The 23,331-nt window shown below is 40.8% G+C and overlaps 1 protein-coding gene across 3 annotated transcripts in view; it reads right to left on the bottom strand.

Moving 5' to 3' along the window:
- Positions 1-6,712: 6,712 nt before the first annotated feature.
- The window catches only part of POP1 (POP1 homolog, ribonuclease P/MRP subunit), a 32,808-nt gene continuing 16,189 nt past the window's right edge, over positions 6,713-23,331 (bottom strand). For 2 of the 3 annotated variants that reach the window (XM_081265979.1, XM_081265980.1), the window contains exons 11-16: positions 22,973-23,092; positions 19,159-19,274; positions 17,629-17,820; positions 16,294-16,448; positions 9,588-9,908; positions 6,713-8,547 (exon numbers count right to left, since the gene is read on the bottom strand). In XM_081265979.1, coding sequence (XP_081122105.1) covers positions 7,893-8,547; positions 9,588-9,908; positions 16,294-16,448; positions 17,629-17,820; positions 19,159-19,274; positions 22,973-23,092 — 1,559 coding nt within the window. In that variant the 3' untranslated portion in view covers positions 6,713-7,892. Of the gene's footprint in view, positions 8,548-9,587; positions 9,909-16,293; positions 16,449-17,628; positions 17,821-19,158; positions 19,275-22,626; positions 22,712-22,967; positions 23,093-23,331 lie in introns of all 3 variants that reach the window. The other variant, XM_081265981.1, reaches the window with a different exon arrangement.

The following is a 23,331-nucleotide window of genomic DNA, read 5'->3' as shown; positions in this document are numbered from 1 at the left end:
GCAGAGGACTGGGGTTGCTCCTGGAGGGCCCCTGGGTTTCTGTGGACATGATGTTGATGGACAGGCATGACTCCTTAACACTGCATGAAACCAGATGCAAGTGGACACTCTGGCCTCTCTCAGTGGCTGCCTGGGGCCCCAGCTCTCAACAGCAACACCAGGGTATAGGGACCTCAGCACCTAATGGCTGAGGAGCAGAGGCCTCCACCATTCCAGCTCCACCAGAGCTTCCATCAGCCAGGTTCCCTAAGCATGAGGCTATAGGAGGTTTTAGGGCATAGTAAAGTATCCATCGATTACCTAAGCAATATCTGCGGATATTGGAAGAAAGGCAAGTTTCTGGCCAAGATATTTAATAGTCTGCTCCAGAAACTAGGTCTCACTATTAAAAAAAAACAACAACCAAAAAAAAAAAAATCAAACAAAAACCTTTAGTGGCCCAGAAACTAGGTCTTACTATTTAAAAACCTAACAAACAAAAAGCCCTGTAGGCCCCAAATATAACACCCCAAAAGAGTGACATTCAAATTTGCAAAACAAAGACAATGGCAAAAACATCAGAATTTCAGAGTGGATGAAGATGACCTGGTGATTCTTAGCCATGAGCACATGAAATTGCATAAGAGCTTAATAAAACCACAGATTGCAGAGTCACACCACAGATCTGGTGGAGCAGTACCCTCCAAAACTGATGACAAGAAATGTGCATATTTGGCAAGCACCCCAGCTGCTCTGATGGCACCTGGGTTTGGAGAACCCTGACTCTCCACGGCTCCTGAACCTCCCTAGGTGGGGGATCACCTGGTGTCTTGTTCACAAGAGTCGACTCCAGATCTGGGACAGCTTCTGAGATGCTGCATTCCTGTTGCTGAGGTTGCTGGTCCTAGGACCACAAATCAGTCAGACCATTCTCCAACCTCTGCCATTTTATGGAAAAATGGAGATAAACCAAGTGCAGGTATCGGGGAAGCCCAGGGAAAACTGCTGAGTTGGGAGGGGGGGAAAATGAGATGGCTGGGAGGGAAGAAAAGGGGACTCTGCAAGCTAGTTGGGTAAGAATGAGGTGAAGTCAGTTCTGAAATCAGCAGAGCATCTCTACTTGGTCAGTTTCTCACCAGGCAACAGTCCTGGGGCTTGTTTCCTGAGGAGGACACAGAATAGGAAGTAGTCAGAGAGCACAGGTCCCTGGTCTGAGAGTTTGCTGGGCAGCTGGACACAGCTGCCCCACACTTTGGTAAGATCAGCATTAGAGTCCACAAGCCAACTTCTGGCACTTGTTCCAGAATGCTCATCAGGAACGCCCTGACACCTGTATCATCTCCCCAACTACGTCCAAGTGTGCAAATGTGTGCATGCACACACCCTCAGATGTGGCTCTGCAAAAGTTGCAATAGGAAGCTGTCTCCAGAGTGCCCTGTGCTGGAGATCTTTCATCCAGTTTCACGTTTCCCTGGCCCACTTTTGCTCAGCCCTTACTGTAGCAACCTGCTGGGAACAGAAGAAGCCCAATAGCCCCTTGCCTCAGCTGCCCCTCTAGTTTCCTGCCCTTGGGACTGCTGGGTGGCTTTCTCAGGATACTCAGGGATAGGCTGTGTCAGCACTTGTGCAAACCAGGAAGTGCCAGGAAATGAACACCCCTGGAGCAACACTTGACCAGTAAGCATGGGAGATGGTAAAGATTTCCCTTTTCTGGAACTTACACAAATTTAACATAGAGGTACACTTAACTCCTCAGTGTGTCCCTGGTGGGAGGGAACCCTAGTAGTCCCAGTGGGTATCCAACTCCTAATGCATACATGGATCAGATTTCAAATCTTCCCTGACCTCCACACTCCTGGTCCCTTAAGTCACTTCCTAAAATAAACTATCTGCCTATAAGGGTGCAGCTCTGCTCTTAAGAGAAACCAACTTAACACATGCAAGAGACGCTATATCCTGCCCAAGACAGAAGAAGGAGGCTGGAAATACAGAGGACTCATTGATACCCAGAACATTCCAGACTGTCCCTCAAGCCAACAGCCACTGCTCAAGGTTCAAACAGCTGCGCATGACTGAGAACAAGTCATGTCCAAAAAACAATTTAAGATCCTCTGTGAGACACTGGGAAAAAAAGAGAAGGAAAGCAAAAGAAATGAGGATTGCAACAAGCATGTGTATTGCAAATGTTTAATAATAATAATAATAATAATGGAAAAAATAAATGAGAGTTGTTTAACTTGAAGAAAATAAAACAAAAAATAAAGGGGTTTTTCCCAATGTTAGTCTTAATAAGGATGCAGGGAGGTAGGATGAAACTGGGGTTGAGGAGACATTTTAACCATGTTTGCTGACAAGGGAAAGATTGGCACCTCCTGGTGAAGTTATGAGTTCTCATCGCAGGAGACAGCTCGTAGTGGAAAACAAACTTACTGGGGACAATGTGACTGGGATTCATTCTTTAGAGAAAAGCTGTTTTAAAAATCATGGAGTCTTGGACTTAGGGTGTAGCTCATTGGTAGAGTACTTGCCTAACCTGCATGAGGACCTGGGTTTGATCCCAACATCACAAAAAATGGGTGGGGAATCAGAGAGCTTTTGGAAATTAGGATTTTGCTAGTATAACTCTGCCCCCTAAAGAGGGATTATTGATAGATCTGTGACCTCATTCCCCACCTCCCCAACCCCAGTGGTGCAGTGCCTTACAAAATTGCATTGCATTTTAGTCTTGATGCTCTTTTCCCATAGTGGGCTGTTTACTCATGAGGTCTTGGCACCACCTAGTGGTTAACTTATTCATTACAACATATGTCTGACCTGCAACGTAGTAGTTTACTACAAACACCCTGGTTGATTTATCAATTCAACAAAAGACACAGTATAGGTTAAGCACTGTGCCAGAACCTGGGGTTAAAGAGTAATCAAAGAAGACATGGTCTTGCCTTCTTGAGGTTCACAGTCTAATGGAGTAGATGAACAAACAACAAAAAATTTAATGATTATGCATTGTAATGTCATCAGAAAATAAACCTGCCGTGAGACAGAGGATAATGTAGGCAGAAAGGGCATATTTTAAATTGGGTAGTCAGAGAAACTACCCCAAGAAACGAAGCTCAAGCTGGGGAGATGGGACAGGGTAGCTGAGAACATTCCATGAAGGCAGAACGTAGCACGTGCAGCATTGTGGAGGGGCCCAGGGCTCAGTTGTAGGAGATGATGAAAGATCAGGGCACTCAGAGCACAGAGGAACACGATGAGCCTGGAAACTAGGAGAGTATCGTGTCTCTAAACATTTCCTTAGGGAAGGAAGGGTAATATCTTGATGTGAACTCACCCATTTGTTCAACTCCACCAGGACCCCAACCGGGAACATCAATAATAGCTGCTCTCTATGAGAAGAAAATTACCTCTAGAGAGGGAAAAGAGGTAGGAGGGAAAGGGAGGGAGAAGGGGAATTTCATGGAAGAGGGAAGGAGACCCCCTTCGTTATACAGAATACAGGTATGACGATGTGAGGAAAAAAAAAGAAGTGGGTCACATTAGATTGGGTAGAGAGAAGTGATGGGAGGGGAGTGAAGGGAAGGGGGGAATAGAAGGACAGCAGAATAAAATAGACATTATTATTGCTGTCTATATATGTGACTGCATGACCAATGTAATCCTGCAACCTGTTCCCTCAGAAAAATGAGAAATTTTTTCCCATCTGATTCAAATGTAAAAAAATAAATAAATAAAAATAAAAATAATAATAGCTGCTCTGCTCTCATGATTCCCATTCCTGATAAGCTGTGTCTTTGGCCGATTATAGGGGACTCTTGTTTTAAAATTCAGAATAGTGGCTCTCAACCTGGGCCACAAACTACCAGAGAGCTCTTAAGAATTCCAATGTCCAAGCCACAGCCCTAACCAGTTAAAGCTGCATCCCTGGGCTCCCAAGGTAATTCCAATGTGCTGATGAATTTGAGAACAACTGACCTGGAGAGATGCTTGCCAAGCAGGGTGGGGAGAGAAAGAAAGAAAACACCTCACCTGGTACTCCCAAGTAGTGAAAGTTATATATGAATAATGAGCCAGGCTGTTTTGTGCGTGTTTGGGTTTTTTCCCTCAAGAGCAGGCCCACTTCCCAGGTGGAAGGCACCACTCAGGGCCATCCAGCCCTCTGCTTGATGCTAATTAAGTTCCATCTGGACGCTTCACACTGCGGTCCAGAGCCCCTGGGAGCTGATGTTACAAGAAGGTCAGGCTTCACACTGGCAAGCAGGTCTGCTAAGGGCACAGAATTATGAGGTTTCCATGGCCTCCTTATTCATGCACACTTCCCCAGGGTCAGAGGGTTCAAATAGCCAAACCTCCTACAGCAGCAGATCCAGCCCCAGCTGCTCATCAGTGGCCTAGGGGGCTTTTTAAAACTACTGATGCTTAGACCCAATTCATGATTGATCTGGTTGAGGTTTGTACTATCAGCTGATCCAAACATGCAGCTGAGATGGTAAGCCACTGTTGCCAAAGAAAAGACAGCACCTGTGGTCCCTCATGTTTGGGGAGGCCTGCAGTAACTAGAACCTCTGTGTCACTGGGGTTGCTTCCCAAGTGACCTACCAATAGTACTATTTTTTATTATGGGTTGAATATTCCTTATCCAAAATGCTTGGTACCAGAAATATTTCAGATTCTGGATTTTTTTTTTATTTTGGGATATTTGCATATATATGAGGTATCTTGGGGAGGGGATCAAAGTCTAAAAATGAAGTCCATTTATGTCTTATACACACTTTATACATATAGCCCAAAGCTCATTTTACATAGTATTTTTAGTGCACATTTTGATAGTGAATATATCAGAAGGTCAAACGTGAAATTTTCCAACTTGGCAATGTCAAGTCAGAATCCAAATGTTTTGGATTTAGGGACACTGCGGATTTGGGAATATTTTTGGATTCTGGATGTTCAACCTGTATCTGCTAAGCAACCCAGTCCTGAATCTAGCTCTGTACTCTCCAGGCCTTAAATTGGCCACAAGTACTTAAGACTATTTCCCAGAGGCTTGGGAGCAAGAACTCACCCTAAGCATGTAGCACGGAGAAAGCAATGCTACATTTATATGTAAAGCACCATTTCCTATTATTTCCAATAAAAGGCCAATTAACATTAGGGTTCATGCTAATCAAGCTTCATAAGGAACTGGCAACATGAACCTAGGCTACACTTGTATGATTTTATTTAAGCAATTACTTTTTTTCATTTTTTTGTTCTTTTTAGATATACATGACAGTAGAGTGTATTTTGACATTATTCATACATAGAGTGTAACTTATTCTAATTAGGATCCCATTTTTGTGGTTGAGCATGTTGTGGAGTTACACTATGTGTTCATATATGAACATAGGAAGGTTATGTCTGATTCATTCTACTGTATTTCCTATTCCTATCCTTCCTCCCACCCCTTCATTCCCTTTTAACATTTTTTCTTCAGAGATGACCCACTGGGCGCCATAGCAGATGCCTGTAATCCCAGCTTCTCAGGAGACTGAGACAGGAGGATTACAAGTTCAAAGCCACCCTCAGCAATGGTGAAGGGCTCAGCAACTCAGTGAGACCATGTCTCTAAGAAAAAGAAAAAAAAAAATAAGAGATTACCCACATATATTTTCACACCAAATGGATATGCACCAGAAAGGTTAAACTGTAGTTATATCAGGGTAGTGAAATCCAGGTAATTTTAATTTTTTCATTGTTGGTGATCTTCACTGTTTTTCTATGATGAATATGCATGATTGATATAACATTACTTAAGTAAAACCAAAAAGAAAAAAAAAACTAATCACCCAGAAAAAACTGCATGTAACTGATCTGAGTGTTCAGCTCAAAACTCTTATTAGGATACTTTCTGACTTAGTGGACTCTGAAACCACCGTCCCCTTAACATGAGAACAGGGCCATGTTGTATTTTGTGGCTATGTGACTCGAGTAGAGTGCAGCTGGCACCTGACAAGATGAAAATAAACATGTTAATCAATTCAGTGGCTATAGAGAATAAAGCCAGTCCCAACAATCTTTGTTTTTTGGTCAGGGATATGAATTCTTTACTGAATGTGTGCAGATTTTATTAGATTTTCAAATTACATTCTGCAAAACTAATGTTTTCTGGACAAAAAGTACCCCCCCCCCAAAAAAAAAAAAAAAAAGAGTGTTATAGACAAGTCAGAAAAAGATTCCTTTCCTGAAGAGATGCAGGATGTTGACAGCAGATATTCATTGTGGATCTGCAACTCTTCTCAAGTTTATTTAGTCATGAAACACCTTTTTCCACAGACCAACTATCCTTTCAGCCTGTGACTCTTTGACTTACCACCCACACAGCAGAGTAACTGAAATGTGACCTGTCCCCTGTACCCACGGCAGAGTGGCAGGCCCAAGGTGCTGTACAGAATGCGGTTAGGCAACACACGGCACATTCAGACTTCTGTCATCAAGAAAGCTAAGCCACTGATGAAGTGGCTCAGAGCCTAGAAAGCAATGAGAAATGGTCCAAAAAATATTCACAACTGAACATCAGGTGGTATTTTAATTTATTCTGTTTACAGACAGCACTTAGATACACTATTTTCCTTGATCTCATTTGTTGTTGGACACAAAGACACTGAGAAGCTTGGTGAGAGGAGAAACATCAGCCATTCATTAGTTCAAGGGCTTTCCAACTACTGGAAGGTTGTCCAGTAGTTGGAAACTACTTGCCAGGTTGTCCCCAACTCATCACCCCCAAAGACTGCAAAAACACAATGCATTTATTTACATGAAATGATGCCTAATGCATGTGTAAATTCAAAACATATTACTCAGGCTCTGTTAGAAAAAGGATGGCAGGAAGTAAGGGGCTGAAGTAGATGAAGGTTAATGAGCCACCAGGTTTCTCCAAGTGAAAAAAGCAATCATGAGCCTGCCATGGGGCAGGATAAGAGATTTCTTATGCCCTGCTCAAGACCTGCAGTGGACGATGTGACTGCATGGGTGGCGTTTTGAAAGCAGATGGTCATTTCAGTCATCACTTTGCAGAGGTAGCTACTGTACCATATAGCCACGCTGACCAAAGCGTGTTCCTAAGGATACTGATCCCACAAAGTGCTCCTTAGAAAAGGAATTTGAGGATCAAAAAGATTTTTAAAAACACTATACACTATTATCTACTTTTGGAACCTCTCTCTCTCTCTCTCTTAGAACATGCTCTAAGAATTCTCCTTTATGGCTTTGAGAAATTCTTTACAGAAACAAAAATAAAAATTTTTTACTTAAAAAAATTAACTCCTAGGATCACATGTTGGTCAATATGTGATCAAGGTCACATGTTGGTCAAGTTCATAAAGTCACAGACCTCTTTAAATTCCAACCCAACACTTTTATCATATACAGGCAGCAATAAATTGTCTGTTATTTCATTCTTTATGGCACAAGGTACTCAGCATACTGATTACAGTACAGGTTTGAGCATGGCCCATACAGGGCCGATATCTCACGTACAGAAGCCAGATGTTTATAGTCTCTTCCTCTTTATTAAACAGCTACTGCTGCTTATCATGACTATGAGCTCAAACGGACCTCACAGCTCTTTGCTCCTAACAAAAAAGGGACAATAAAAAGTAAAGCTTTAATAATGTGCCCTGCTTTTCAGCAAGAATTACGCAAACAAAAAAATCACAATAAAAAGCTTTTGGCCACACATACCAGACAATTACACAGCAAGGGCAGGGAGAGATGAAACGATGTAAGTATTTCATCATTTCATAATATATATATTCTTAATTCTTCTTTTCAAGGAATTTCACATGATATTTTGAAACAGAAGACAAGGAAAGCAAGATTCCAACTGTGGGACTTTGTAAATAAAATCACCTATGCCCTGCTAGGCGGTGAACCGGCACTCATACCTCAATGGCAATCCTGGCAAATCGGTACTGCAGGGAGGCGGGAGGCCTCAGCAGCACCAGGCCCCTTCCAGCTGCCGGCTGCCTGGGCAGCATGTCCAGCAATCCTGTCAGACTCACGAACCCCAGAGCTTCTCCACAGCCAACGGCCATGGAAAAATCTCCCTGGGTGACAAAGCCTAGGAGGATTCTGGAACAGTGGGCGATCACACCTGGGAGGGGGCCTGGCCATAGCCCCAGAGTCAGAGCTCCCTGCCCAGCAGCAGGGGTCTCCACTGCCAGGCCCTCGGAAGCAGCAAACTCTCGGTTCTGCCTCCTCTCCATTTTCTTCTTCTCTTTCTGTTTCAGGATCATGCTCTTGAATGGATCACTGTGTCTGGCTTCCTGGGGCCCACAGTAGTGCTGATCCTGGCTGAGTTGGAGGAAGTCCTCCTCAGTTGGGACACAGATCATGGTGAGTGGCTCAGGGCTGCCCTTCCTGAGCAGGGACAGGCTGACCCATACCAGGGCCCTGGGAAACTGGTCCAAGATGGACAGGCGGGCCTCTGTGGTCAATTCTTGCTGGCCTCTGCTGGCAGCCCACCGGACCACCCGATTGTTTTCAGAACTGGGCCCACACCAGGCTGACAATTGCTTCAGTAATTTCCTATTCCTACAAGAAGTCAGAGACACACATTTGAGGATATTTTGTTCAAAGAATAAAATCTTCAAATAGAAGATTAGGCATTGCTAGAGTTAATTTGATTTTTAAAACTGCAACATGGGAAAGTATCCAAACTACAATTTTTTTAAAAAACTTAAAATACTTCGGTAACAGGGGGATATGGCTCAGTTAGTAGAGTGCTTGCCTTGCATGCACAAAGCCCCAGGTTCAATCCCCAGTACCACACACACACAAAGATTCTTCAGTAACAATATTTTTCTTTTTATGTACCTGATATTCTGAAACTGAAGGATTAAAGGTTTAAGAAGTTGAAGGCTGAGAAAAGAGAGTGGGATAGAAAATACTAGAAGTGTAATCACAGTGAGAAGATGAGAATAAAGAGGAGCTGATATTTTGATAAGAAAGACCTGAAGAGACAGTATATATAAAGTAAGAAATAAGATTATAAAATCATGAAATTAACTACACAGAAAAATAAGTATGAGCCAAGAGAAGTGAGCACTTTTTAAAATCAGAGCATACTGCACAGGGTGTCTGCAGAAGCACCAAGGGCAGAACACATTTCATGTGGAAGCTGCTATAAGACCACGTTTCCCTGAACAGGCTGCTAACTCCCACAAACCATATAATTCAAAAGGAGCTAGAAGAGTGCTAATCAGTGATATAAAGCAAAGAAAGCCACTCTATGCACAGAGTGCCTTGTTACCTAGGGTCATTCAATGAAGGCACTTCTTTGTGAGCAAAGACTAAATGCAATAGGTCACAGGAAAAACTGACTAGGTCTAGGACTATGGATGACAACATTTTTCAATCAGGTCATGAATTAGCACCATGCCTCAATCAAGTATCTAATTAAGGTGTCTTCCTGGGCCCTCTATGAAACATCAAAGGACTGGCTTTCCTTTCCAGAAAGTCCATAAGTTCACCTGGGATTTGCATAAAGGAATAGTGATAACTTTCACACCCTGGAGCCTGTTTAACATGAACATAAGCAATCCAACATGCATCTAGAAGCCACTCACACTCACCTGAGAACACAGAGTTGACTACTGGTGGCAGCAACATGGTTCTCACCAGCACCCTGGTCCTGACACTCTGTGTCCATGACTTCTAGGTCCCCACGGTCATTTACAGATGTGCCCACTTCAGACTGATGAGATTTTTCAGGAGCATGAGGCATCCAATGTCTTTTTAGGTCACCCTCCTCACCACATGGAGACGAAGCAACAGAAGACACATCTTGGGCATGGACTCTGGACTCCCAGTCCTGAGTTAACTGCTCCCAGGGACAGCAGAAAGGTGCCAGTGTGCCAAGTTTAACATAGTTAGGTCGTTTGGCAGGAGGGCGTCTAATAAAAAATGAAAAGAGAACTGATTCTCAACAACTGAGAAGTGGGCAAGGCAATTAAAATAATCATCACCATCATAATACATTTTTATTTAAACAACAATCACACAAAAATGGCTTTCCAAGAAATGTATAGGGCTGGGGGCATGTCTCAGTGATATAGCGCTTGCCTGGCATGTATGAGGCACTGGGTTCAATCCTCAACACCACATAAAAATAAATAAATAAAATAAAAGTATTGTGTCCATATATAATAACAAAAAAATTTTTAAATGTATGATAAAGAATAATAGCCAACTCTACTGGCCAAGTTCTTTTGTTTTCTTTGGTATTTAATAGATATTGCACCCACAAAGTAGTCCCATGTGGCTACTGAACAATCCCAGGGAGGACCATTCCTGAGAGCTCCAATTACATGGTGCCCTGGAGTTGTGAAGTGATGTTCCTATATATTCACAAGGTTCTAAGTTCAAGGTTATAGTGAAGTTTCTTTCTCACTCCTCACCTCTAGTGACCCTACTGCCCTCCACGAAGACAGCATCATTATCAGTTTATGTTCATGCAAATACATATATACTTATTTCTTTTCACTTATCTTTATACAAATGGTAGCATACTAGATATGGTACTTTTTGTTAACTTCACTTTTTCTGCTTAACAAAATATCTTGGAGACTGTTTTTATATCAATACATCAAGTTCCCTCATTCTTTTGTAAAAGGTTATGTATCTTTTCTACCATATGAATATACCTTAATCTATTTACACAGTCCTCTATGAAAATAACTTTTGGTTATTTTCACACTTTTGCTTCCACAAACACTACAGCAATGAATGACTGGGAATATGCACATCACAAGGCATATCCATAGGAGAAGCTCCTAGCAATGGAACTAAGGCAAAGAATAAAAGCACTTCAAAATTTGACAGATACTTCCAAACTTCTTTTCACAACAGTCACACTAAATGACCTTTCTAGCAATGTGTGAATGAGGAAAAGCCTTTGAAAAATACTACAAGATAATGAAAATCAGGCCTGACCAAGAAGTAGGGAATTGGCCTGCTGTTGGCTCTACTGGCCTGGGCACTCTTAAGACTGCATCCTTAGGTTGTCTGATGATCTATTCTGAGACAGGTCCATACAACCCTCCCCTCATTTACTTCTTATTATGTGCTGTGTTCTGATTCTCTCATGGAAATGATCCTGTAGGCTTAATAGGGCCCACTGAGCTAAACTCTCAAGGTTGAATTAAATGTGTATTGGCTTCCTGAGAGGCCCCACCCAGACATCTTTCCAAGTCCAGAGAGATAACAACAGCTGCCTCTCTGAATTCCTGGATTAAGAAGCCCATCTATGATAGTGTATGTAGTGCTGCAACTTGGTTAAGCAGAACACGATAATTCTTCAAACCTTTAAGTTGTATAAATCCATATGAAATATACACACATTTTGGGTAGATTTGTGTGTGTGTGTGTGGTGCTGGGGATTAAACCCAGGGCCTTGTGCATGCAAGGCAAGCACTCTACCAACTGAGCTATATCCCAAAACCTTGGGTAGATTTAAAAAATATATATATATATGTCCTTGGCTAGGGATGTAGCTCAGTGTTACAGTGCTTGCCTAGCATGCAGGAGGTCCTGGGTTTGAGCCCTAACACTACACATACACACACACACACACACACACACACACACACACACACACACTCCTTAATCCCATGAAAAAGGTATTTAAGCCATTTCTTCCAAAATTTCATATTTAAGTAAACAGACACTAGGTTATAAGACAGAGAGGGTTCATGTTTGACTTGTTCTCTCTGCTTTCAGTATACAGCAATATTGGATAAAGAAAGAAAATACAGACTCCAGGAAATAGGGAGTGGGGTTTGAGTCAGAAATGGCTTCCTGTTTGGCAGTACCATCCTACTTTAATTAATATAAATTCAATAAAGGCTGGAGTGATAACAATAACAATAGCTAATACTGAACACTTACCACACTGTTCCAAGTGCTTCATTCATCTTAACTTATTCAATCCTTGTGCAGCCACTGCCTAGGGTTTTCACTGAATGCATTTTATCTTCCTCCTGAACACTGCTAGATTGCACATCTTCCCTTTCCTTGTGGCCAAATGGACCAGGCCAATAGAATGTGAGTGGAAGTGACCTGCTCATCATTTCTAGGCCTAGCCCATGTTCCCCTATGCTCTTCCCCCAGCCAGCTGTATGCAAAGACCCTGAGTGCCCAGGTAAAACCAAAGGATAGAAGATCCCCAGATCTCTGGAACCCCATCCCCTGATCAAGAATACCACATTTGATTACTCCACGAGTGAGAAATAAAGTGTCTTTGTGTTAAGCTCCTGACATATGGGGTTTGTTTGTTCTAACAATTAGCACTACCCTCATTAATACAATTCTCACAGCTATCTACGGGATAGGTTCCTATCTAAACTAAGACCCCAGAGCTGTTAGTGGTTAAGTGAAGATATGAACCTAGGTTGTATGGATGCATTAACCACTGCATTGTAATGTCCTTTAAATAGGCATCTTGCAACTGGAAATGACTTCCTAAGCAGAACACTAAAGTCTAAAACCACATCAGAAAAAATGTGTTAATATATGCACGAATTCAAAATTGTAAAGCAGATAAAGCAGGGAATAATATTTGCAATGTATATGAGAAAGGAGAAAGGAGGAAAAAAAACACTTAAAAATCAATAAAGAAGGGCTGGGAATGTAGCTCAGTGGGAGAGCACACACCTAGTATGTGTGAAGCCCCTGATTCAATCCTCAGCACAGGGAAAAGGTGGGAGGAGGGGGAGAAGAAAGGAAGGGAAGGGAAGGGGAGGGAGGGATGAAAGGAAGGAAGGAGGGAGAGAAGGAAGGATAGATAAATGCCAAGAGAAAAAGAAGCAAAATAAATAAATGAGTAATTTATAAGAAAAGAAGCATGAAATAATGAAAAACATAAAAATATCTAACCTCACTAGTTAATAAAACAAAACATTTAAGATATCATTTCTCACCTTAGTTGGCCAATATTAACAGGACAACAGCCCACACTGGTGAAAGTGACAGGAGCCGTTCCCCTCACTACAAGTGAGATCCTAAAGTCAGTACTGAAACAACGGGTATGGTACACCAAAAGCCTTAATGTGGACAACTTTTTTTAAAACCAGGTATGTCATTTATAGACATTTAGCCCAAGGTCTGTTCTTGCTGTCCTATAACCCCTTTCCAACAATGGCTGTTTCCTTCTCACTGCCACGGTCCATATCAGATGGTCTTCATATGCCCAGGCCACTTTTTTCCTTCCTTTTCTTCCTGATTCCAGTTTCCCTGAAGCATACGCCATCAGACAAGCCACAGGCTTGCTCTCCTTGGTCAAGTCCTCTACCAACTTCCCAGGTGCCCCATTTACCAGCCACACCACCTTCCTCTCCGCCCCCAAACATTTAATGTCATTTCCAGTGGCCTCAGCATCTATAGTCATCATCCTTCCAGTGCCCTGGGGCCTGTGTACTTCACTACTTTTACTTTACCTCACCCTCAAGCACCCACACCCCTGGCCGTCCCTCAGGTTTGGTCATTGCCGACTCTGCTCCACCTTAAAATCTCAATTTCATGCACGTCACTCCTCTACTTTCAGCCCACTTACCCCCCCTCCACATCCTTCAACCACTGGAGCCTCCTATTCATCTTTGCTACCACTGCCTCAGTGCTCACCACTTTACCCTCATCCCTGCTGTTGGCTTCGACTCCAGGGTTCACAGGACAGTCCCTCCATTATATGGGCTCTCAACCCTCTCCACCTGCAAAGCCCATCCCCATTAAGTGACTCTCCAGTGTCCCCAAGTCAGCACCCAACTGGGAGAACACAGCTGGGGAAGAACACATGGTAGTCCTGAGTCTTACTAAACAAACCCAAAACTCAAGTGGATGCTCTCTTAGCCTTCTTCTGAATCGCTTGTATTTCTCCAGCCAATTCAATCTTCCACTCTCTCAGAAACCTGTTTACAATTCCTCTCTCCTTAAATCTCCGACAGCCCCGCTCCCTTTCTTGCACCTCACTCTCTGTTCACTGAGAAGACAGTCACAATCCAACGCATGCCACCTAATCTCCCCCACAGAGTCTAAGGAACCTAGATCTGGAGTCAGACTGCAGAGTCCACCCTCCAACTATGAAAATAGAAGAACCGAGCCCAATCCTATCAGGGCCCCCCTGCCCTCTCCCGGATCCTCCCACCAGCCCAGAAACATGTGATTCCACCAAGAACAGAGTCTCTATATGATCATGAGTCCACAAAGGCACTTTGCTTCATCCCTGCTGTAGTCAAGAATCGTACCAGACCCACAGCAGGCTCTAAATAAGCATGTGTGAGATGAGTAAGTCCCCAGAGAGACATGTACAGAAAGATGTTCACGGAAGCACCCAGCAAGAAATCGGAAATAACCAAAAGGGCCACTGGTAAAATACAGCACATCCACTCTGCAATCCTAGGGACTCACTCAAGCTGTACTCTGAGTGACAGCCAGCAAGCTACGTGACTCACAGGCTGAATCTGGCCCATATCTTTTTTTGTACAACCCATGAGCTAAGAACAGTTGTTACGTTTTTAAATGGTTGCAAAAAGGAAAAGTAATATTTTACGACGCATGAAGATTATATGAAATTCAAATTCAAGTGTCCACAAAAAAAGTCTGATTAGAACACAACCACGCTCATTTGTTTTTATGTCATCCACGGCTGCTGCTTTCATGCCAAAATGGCAGCATTTATTGTCATGGAGACGAAGGGCCCTCAAAGCCAAAAATATTTACCATCTGACCCACTATCAAAAAAGTTTGCCAACATTTGGTTTAGAGTCATATTTATTAAAATGGGGAAACTATCCACAATATGCTGTTAAATGGAAAAGGCAGATTTCAAAATAATATAGTATAATCCTTTTATTAAAAAATTTGTACCAATGGAAAATGTACATGCACTAAAAAGTCTATATAGTGAAAAATAGTATTATCATCATTATTATTTCACAAACACATAGAGGACCTCAACTGTGTTTTATGGGAGGGCACAGGACATACAGCAAGAGGCCACTGCCCTCAAAGAGCTGGTGAGCTAGCTTTCCAGGAATGTATCACCATTCGTCCTCTCAGTTATTTACCTGTCCATCAGTCAAGGAACTACAACATTTGATTATTCCCTCATTCAGCAGACAAAAAATAATTTTTTTTTTAATGAAAGCTATTAAGGCCTACCATGCATCAGCACTAGCTACACATGGAAGATGCCACAAGAAATGAGAGAGGGAAGGCGGGCATGGTGGCACATGCCTGTAATCCCAGTGACTTTGGAAGCTAAGGCAGGAGGATCACAAGTTCAAAGCCAGCCTCAGCAACAGCAAGGCGCTAAGCAACTCAGTGAGACCCTGTCTCTAAATAAAATACAAAATAGGGCTGGGGATGTGGCTCAGTGGTCGAGTGCCCCTGAGTTCAATCCCTAGTACAAAAAAAAAAAAAATGAGAAAGAGAGTGTGAGAGAGTGTGTGCACAAGTATACTTCTGTGCTGGGAACTTACAATTAGTGGGAATACAGATTTCTAATGTTCATATGTACTTCCCTACATAAATGAAATAAAGGCCCTCATTTGTTCATCTCCAAAGAAGGACACAAAAGGAAAAAAGTTTAGAAAAATAGATACTAAATATAAAGAGTGTTGACTTCACCAGATGGCAGGACTACTTCAATTTATAAAGAATTTTTTACATATTTCAATAGTTTTCTTAAAATTTTATAAATAAAACTGGGTACAGTAGCACATGCCCGTAATCCCAGCAGCTCTGGAGTTGGAGGCGGAGGATTGCAAGTTCAAAGCCAGCCTCAGCAATTTAGTGAGGCCCTAAGCAACTCAGTGAGACCCTGTCTCTAAATATAATATTAAAAAAGGACTGAGGATGTAGTTCAGTGGTTAAGCACTCATGGGTTCAATCACTGGTACCAAAAAAAAAAAAAAAAAAATTATAAATAGGTATTGCTTTTATAAACAGTTCTTAAAAAGTACAGCTTCCATGGAGTGGGGGAATGGCATGAGAATCTATTGGCAAGTGTCTAAAACCCAGGTCCACAGTTAAGGTGGCAGCAAATAACCAGGAGGAAAGTTGTAACCCAGATGGGTCAGTAAAAACCATTTACATATAAAACAAACTTGTGACATAAGTAATATCTTCTTCCTTACTTCCTGCTGACCCAGAACTCAAGGCAAGCCTGTGAAGACTCCACATTACACATCAGGAGCTACTGCAGCCTCCTCCCAACTGCTCGTCAAGGAGCACCCGCACTTCTCATCCCCTTACCATTACAGACTAGAAAAGGCAGCGTCTTACCTTTTGTACTTTTCCAGAAGATTCTTGGCTTGCTCTTCAGCAAACAGAGCCCCAGCAGGACAGTCTGGGAAGTCACCCGGGATGTGAGGTAACCTTTTATACTGAGAATGCATCAGCGCCTCTTTTAACCCTCCAACTCTTGCACCTCGGTAGATCTAAAAGAAACATCAAGAGCTATTTTTAATTTAACCAACTTAAAGTGAAATTGCTTAATTGTTTGTAGGGGGAAAATGGGAAACAACATAATGTACATCAAGAAGAAAACAGATAAACACATGGTGAGATAATTTTGAAAATCCATGGCCATACAGTAGTAAAAATGGATGAAACTGAACTTCTTCAACCAATGTGGAAAAAGCTCAGTATCAAGCGAACACACCAAGAAAGACAAGCATAAATACAATGAGTTATGTAGTTTAAAAACATGTCACATGTACTTATTTTACTGTGGGACACAAACATTCACAATGCCAGAATGGTGATTATTTCAGGAGGAGAAGGAGAAATGAGATTGGAGAAAAGGACACAGAGTACTTCCAGGGAATCTGTATGTTTTATTCTTCAGCTGGATGGCAGGTGAGGGATGCAGGCATCCATTATATTGGTATCTTTTCTTTTTTTTATGCTTGAATTTCATAATTAAACAATTAAGTGGAATTACTTTAAAGTATTCCCACTCCTGGATTTCATTAAATGAATGTCCCTTACACTAAGCACTAATGGCTAAAAATTAATTACCTACATCAATCTAACATTCTAATATGCCTTTTACAATTTCTAGCATCGAAGTATATTTATACTAACCAGGAAAAAAAACAATAGATTTTAATAAAAAATTTAAAATAAGACTACTATGAGCTGGGGTTGTGGCTCAGTGATAGAGTGTTTGCCTAGCATGCGCAAGGCACTGAGTTCGATCCTCAGCACCACATAAATGTACAACAAAGACACTGTGTCCACCTAAAACTAAAAAATAATTATTTTTTAAAAATAAGAGTAAAAAAGTATATTCTATATATCCATGAAAGTTGTCTTTTGGTTTTAAACTATTATGGATTTCTTTAAGTTAAAAACACAACATTTTGTTGCTATTAGTAAAAAACTCAAGCCACCTTTAAAAGCTTCAAAAACTTATGATATGTTACAACAGGTCTTAGTAATGAGAATCTAGCTCCAAGGACTGTTTCCATGAAGTATCCATATCCCAGATTATAGATCTAAGGGCAGAAATATACCACTCAGATTCTAAGTTGTACCCAAAGTCTGGCATTTAGTATTTATTAGGGATGTATTTTAAATGTTGCAACTGTTAGTCAGAATCAAAAAGTAACTTACGAATGGAATCCAGAAAGCCATGCCCCAGCCCTTTGGGAGTAGGACATCCCAGCCACTTCCCCAGCCCAGTCGCTCTTCACCAGTCACTTTTCCTGGCTGCTGAATCAAAAGGATAGGTATCTTGGATTCATGGGGACCTAAAACAAGCTGTGACCCAGGCACCAGCAATTCACTTCTCATCCGGTTCAAATCCTAAAGTGGAAGAAAATAATTCAAGACAAACAAATAAAAGAAGTAAAAAGTAAAAGAAGGTACAATTAATAACAACAATTGGAAAAGTACCCTGGCTTCTGAGAAAATTTCTCACCAGGCCTGAATGATTTAAAATAGAAGATGCTATATAAATGATTTGTTTAGTGGAATTTAAGGAGTGGATAACAACATACTTTCATTATTTCAAATATCTACTGAGCAAATACAGTGACAGGCACTTTTCTAGAACCTGGGGAAAGTAGTACATGGCTCTAGCTCTCTTTCAACTGAAATTCTAAATCCAAGCTAAAATGTGAGAAGCTAATCTACAAGTCTCCTCTCCTATTTTCCATCTTCCAGCCAACCAAGTCTTCTCAATTTTACTTTCTAGAAGGTATACTAAAAACCCCAGCTCTTCTACTCCAGCCACACTGCTACAATTCAGACTCCCATCATGTCATCATCCCATCTGGATTATTTCAAGGCTCTCTTCTGCAGACATCCAAACCAGAGACCTCCTACCAAATCCTAGCCACTCCCCATTCCTTCCCCTGTCTAATCCACCCATCACATGGCTGCCAGAGTGAAATCCCATCATGTTATGCCCTGCCTTGAAACCTTCAATGGTGCCCTACATCATCAGTCCAAAATCTTAAATGTCTCAAACTCTTTTATGCTCTGACCCCCATTTATCATTTCAGTTTCATCCCCAAACCCCCTACTGACTCCTAGCTCCTGACCTGCTAGGAGATACATGAATGGGTCATTTGGTCTGGGTCATTGCACACAATTGTTCTCATTTCCTGAAATCCTTTCTCTGCTAAAGCCTCAACCCTACCCACCAAGAAGTATGGTTAATTTAATTCTGACTCCTATTTGAGAGTAAGTGCAAATACCAGCTCCACCATCCTGGAGGTAGGCCTCAATTTCTCTACTCTGGGTTCAGAACCCTTTTCAGAGGCTTCCTCAGTACTCTATACCTCAGCCACATTATAGTCCTCTATCTCAGCATCTAATACAACACCTGGCTCTGGTGAGAGCTCATTCACCATGAAATTAGAGACAGACAACATTTAAGGGGGCAAAAATGATTAAAGAACAATGTATTTAAACCATAAGATTATCACTTTGAGAAAAAATACATTTTCTAGAGATCATTCTTTCCTAAGAACAGAAAAAAAAATCACAATATATATCATGAACAAGGAATCCATAAAATGTTTGAAAATAAAGTCTGTGAGCCTCTGTAAGGTACAAAATCACTTTTTATGGTCTCTAGAATGATAAATTTCAGCCATCATTCATGATTTTACCAGTAATCCTTACTCTATTAGTTACCTGATCCGAGATTTTATTCTCTGTGACACTCTTACAGATATCTTGGTTCCAGATAAAGCTATGCGTACACTCCACAGGCACACCCTCCAGAAGCAGCTGTCTAACTTTCTCATTATCTAAGAGGGAAAAGAAATATCCTTCAAACCACATCCTTAAATCAATGAATCACACTCTAAATGCTAGCAATATACCTTTTATGACAAGAAAAATATGTGATAGGCTTTTATTTTATTTATATATTTTGGGAGTACTGGGGATTGAACTCAGAGATGTTTTACCACTGATTTTTTAGTCTACCCAACCCTTTTTATTTTTCATTTTGAGACAGGGTCTCACTAAATTGCTAAGGCTGGCCTTGAACTTGTGATCCTCCTGTCTCAGTTCCCTAAGCCACTGGGATTACAGGTGTGTGCTACCACACCTGGCTTGATAGGCATTTATTTAACTACAGAACTTACTCGACAAGTCTTAACAGTTGGTTTCAGAGTTTATGAAGCCACAAAGGTTGCTAAGCTCTTTAATAATTATTTTCATGCACAGGAAGCAAGTATTGCAACATTAAATTAGCTCTAACCACCGAATTCCATGTTTAAGATAATTCTAAGAAATGTCTTCTTCTGCCCTTTATCTCAAGTCTCTCATAACCTATTTTTATGAAGCTATTTTTGAAAAACCATATTCCTCCATTCCCTTAAGATGAGCATATTTTCTGTGAAATGTACGGTTTTGTCCCAAGGCATGCCACTCCAGAAAGTGCTCTACTGGATAAGGGGGAGTTTCAGTGACAAACACCTATATTGATAGAAGATACTTCCTACATGCAGTCGTGTAATCACTAGGGGGAAAAATCTTTTAAGACTAATTCTGTTGAATTGAATTTTTAAAAAAAATTAACGGTTAGACAAATCATGATTTTTTGGCTGATTCTAAAATGCCAACACAAAAACATCACTCAAAAGCACATACCTGTGTGAGTCTGATGGCTGGGAAAAAAATAAATTGGAAGTGACCAGGCCACAATGTGAGAGATTTCAGGGGAAAACAAAGTTGGAGAAAATTAAATTAACGAACAGCTTTGAGATCTAAATTGCTTATAAGCAACAACTGCTTCCATATGCTGCTCTTCCTCACACAGACACTAAACAACAGTCTCCAGCACCTTCTATGTGCTGTGAAGGTTCACATCCTATCTAGGAGTGGCAAGATCCCTTCCCAACAATCCTGGTGTACCCAGAATGCTTTGACACGGATCTGAATGACAGAACTGAGTTGCAGACAAAAGAGATGGCTGATACTTAAGGTATAAAGGCACAGGCAAGCACTACCTCATCTTCAAATATTCTAGATGATAGAATACTATCCAGTACCAAAAAAGAAATAAGCTACCAAGTCATGAACAGACAGGAAAGAATCTTAGGTGCACATTTATACCAAGAAAAAGGAACAAACTTGAAAAGGCAATATCTGTAAGACATTCTGGAAAAGGCAAAATTATGAACACAGTAAAAAGATCAGGGTTGCCACAGGTTACCAGGTAGAAAGGCTACAGCCTTCAAATTCAGTCTGCTTTATAAATTTGTATTCAAGTTTAAGTTGCCCAGCTGAAGACATGGTGTGTTTTCAACCCAAAAGCAGAAACAGAGAAGTTATGGCAAAAATGAGCATTAACTGGGCACTCCTGGAGGTCAATTGCAGCTCCGGGCTCTAAAAGTGCTTGCAAGAGCTGTAAAAAGTAAAGGAATGACCTCCCACCTACCATTCTGGACTCTTCCCGTGCTATGGGTAGCAAAGTTACATAGCCAAAGACTGCTTAAAGAGAAGGATTAAAATAATCCCATAAGCACAGTGTAAATTCAATATTTTTTCTCCCCCCTTTTTCTTGAAGAGAAGAGGGTGATGAGGATTAAACTCAGGGCCTCACACTGCGCACTACCACTGAACTACACTCTAGTCCCCATTGACCAATGTTATTACAAATTCTTCTCTGGCAGACAGGGACTAGTTAAAATAATCTATCAAAGCAAATCAGTGAATGCTTAGGGAAACAAATAGGATAATAGAAAATATTGTACAGATTTGGGATTTTGGTGGTTTTTTTTCACCCTACGTTGTTGGGTGTTGAGCCCAGGGTCTTGTGCATACTAGACAATGCTCTACCACTAAGCTACACTCCCATTACCAGATTTATATTTTTAATTCTCACCCAGAAAGCCAATTACTTATACAGTGAAATGCTGTGTTAATGAAATTGAAAAGCTTTGCAAAACACATTCTTAATACTAAATCTGACCTTAGGAACCTAATGATCAATTAAACTTTTTCAAAGCATCTGAGAATATATGTCTTCACCTCAGGTTCTTCATGTACCTTCTCTTGAAAAGCTCTCTAACTTACACAATACACAATACACACAAGAAAATCATTTGTTATTCAAAGCAGGCAACACCTTCTTTATGGTTTAAGTCACACCAGAACTGATTTTCACCAGAACTGATCTTTTTGATCTAAGTCAAAATAGGCAGATATACAGACAGACTGAAACTGTATCAGAGAATTAAAATTAAGACTCTACAAGGATTGATTTTTTTAGTTTACCCAGCCCACCAAAATATACTTCTACCCCTTGTTTAGACTTGTTTTCCTAAATGAGATGATACACTTATTAATAATATTGATATAATACTAAACCTTTAAAAAGTCTACTTCTTTATGTAGTTCATATATCTTCAAAGGAATTATAGTACTTAATACAGGTTCTAATGGAATGCCACTAACTAGATGGTTAGCTTTTATAGTGGAAATTAAATCATGTGTCTCAAGGCAGACTTTAATATTCCTGAAACTAATTCATATTAAGATAAAAGCCTTAGGAAAGTTTTAATGTAGGACTGCCTCATTCCAAAAAAGAATTCTGAAGTAGCAAGAGAAACAAAGTAAAGCTCAGGTGGTTATGATAGCATTTAATAGCACAGTAGATGCAACAGTTTTTATTGTTGCACTAGAGCACATTGGTATTAAAAAAACAAAGACACTGTGACTCACTGATTAAAGTCTTAGGCCCCATAATTAACTAACTTACCTATGCATCTTTAAACTCCACTCTCATGTTATCCACCTTTTATGTGAAGTTCTGACAGGGAGTTTATTACCCTTAGTAAGCTATCTAACTACATGTGAAAAGATTAAAAAAAAAAAAAACCACTGAAGTTGTTATGAACACATCTGCATTTTTCTCCCAAAATCCACAAGCTAATTTTAATTATTCTTCCAATTAATGGTGTTTAAATGATAGTAAATACAAGAAGACATTATCACAACTGCTGCAAATCCCAGATTAGACTACAATTTTAGCAAGCCCCACTCATACACCTACTCCCTCCCCCAGCCAATGAGCTTCTTCAGGCATCTCCAATCAATACAAGAAATCTGATACTTCAGCACCTGGGATGGCCTTGCCAGGATTCGAACCTGGATCATCTGTATGGTCAAACAGAGGCTTCCACTGAGCACAAGACCAGCTGCGGGTGCAGATCCCTTCCTCACAATTAAAATTCTGAAACACCAGGCATTTCAGAGAATTCAGTTTGCAGACAGGTTTTACTAGATACTAAAAAATAGAGAACTCAGAAAAAAATTTAAAATGAACACAAGCTCCATGGTTTACAGCTGAAAGACACACTCCCATGTCCTCTGATCATAACTGCCTCATAGCAGAGGAAGGTAAAGATCCCCGATTTTTTAACACAGAATTGTTAACAGGACTGGACTGTGCTCAACAAAATGAGGGAAACCAGGGGTATTGCAAGCACTTTACCTTGGCATTTTTCTGGATTGGACAAAGCTCTGGATCGCTTTGGAGGCAAATTTATTCGTGGATCCCCAACTGTCAATCCCAGAATAGTACCTGCCGGAATTTCTGCCGGTGATGTTATTCCTTTAAACAAAACAAAAACAAAGTAAACAAGCAAAAAAGCAAGCTTATAGAGGGTAATTCACAATACAAACATATATGCTTGTATTTTCAAATCTTTCAAATTTTCGAACAAAACTTTTTTTGGACTAATTATTTTTAAAACATGTATTCCCATCCCCCCCCATTGATAATTTTAGAGAATAACCTTTTTTTAAAAAAAAGGGGTTTCTTGCAAAAAAAAAAAAAAAATTCAACGAACA

This window comes from Spermophilus citellus, assembly GCF_964194105.1.
Source record: "Spermophilus citellus genome assembly, chromosome: 14".
NCBI classification, from domain to species: Eukaryota; Metazoa; Chordata; class Mammalia; order Rodentia; family Sciuridae; genus Spermophilus; species Spermophilus citellus.
Note: the sequence above shows the minus strand (reverse complement) of the source record. Positions and strands in the feature narration are given on the sequence as shown.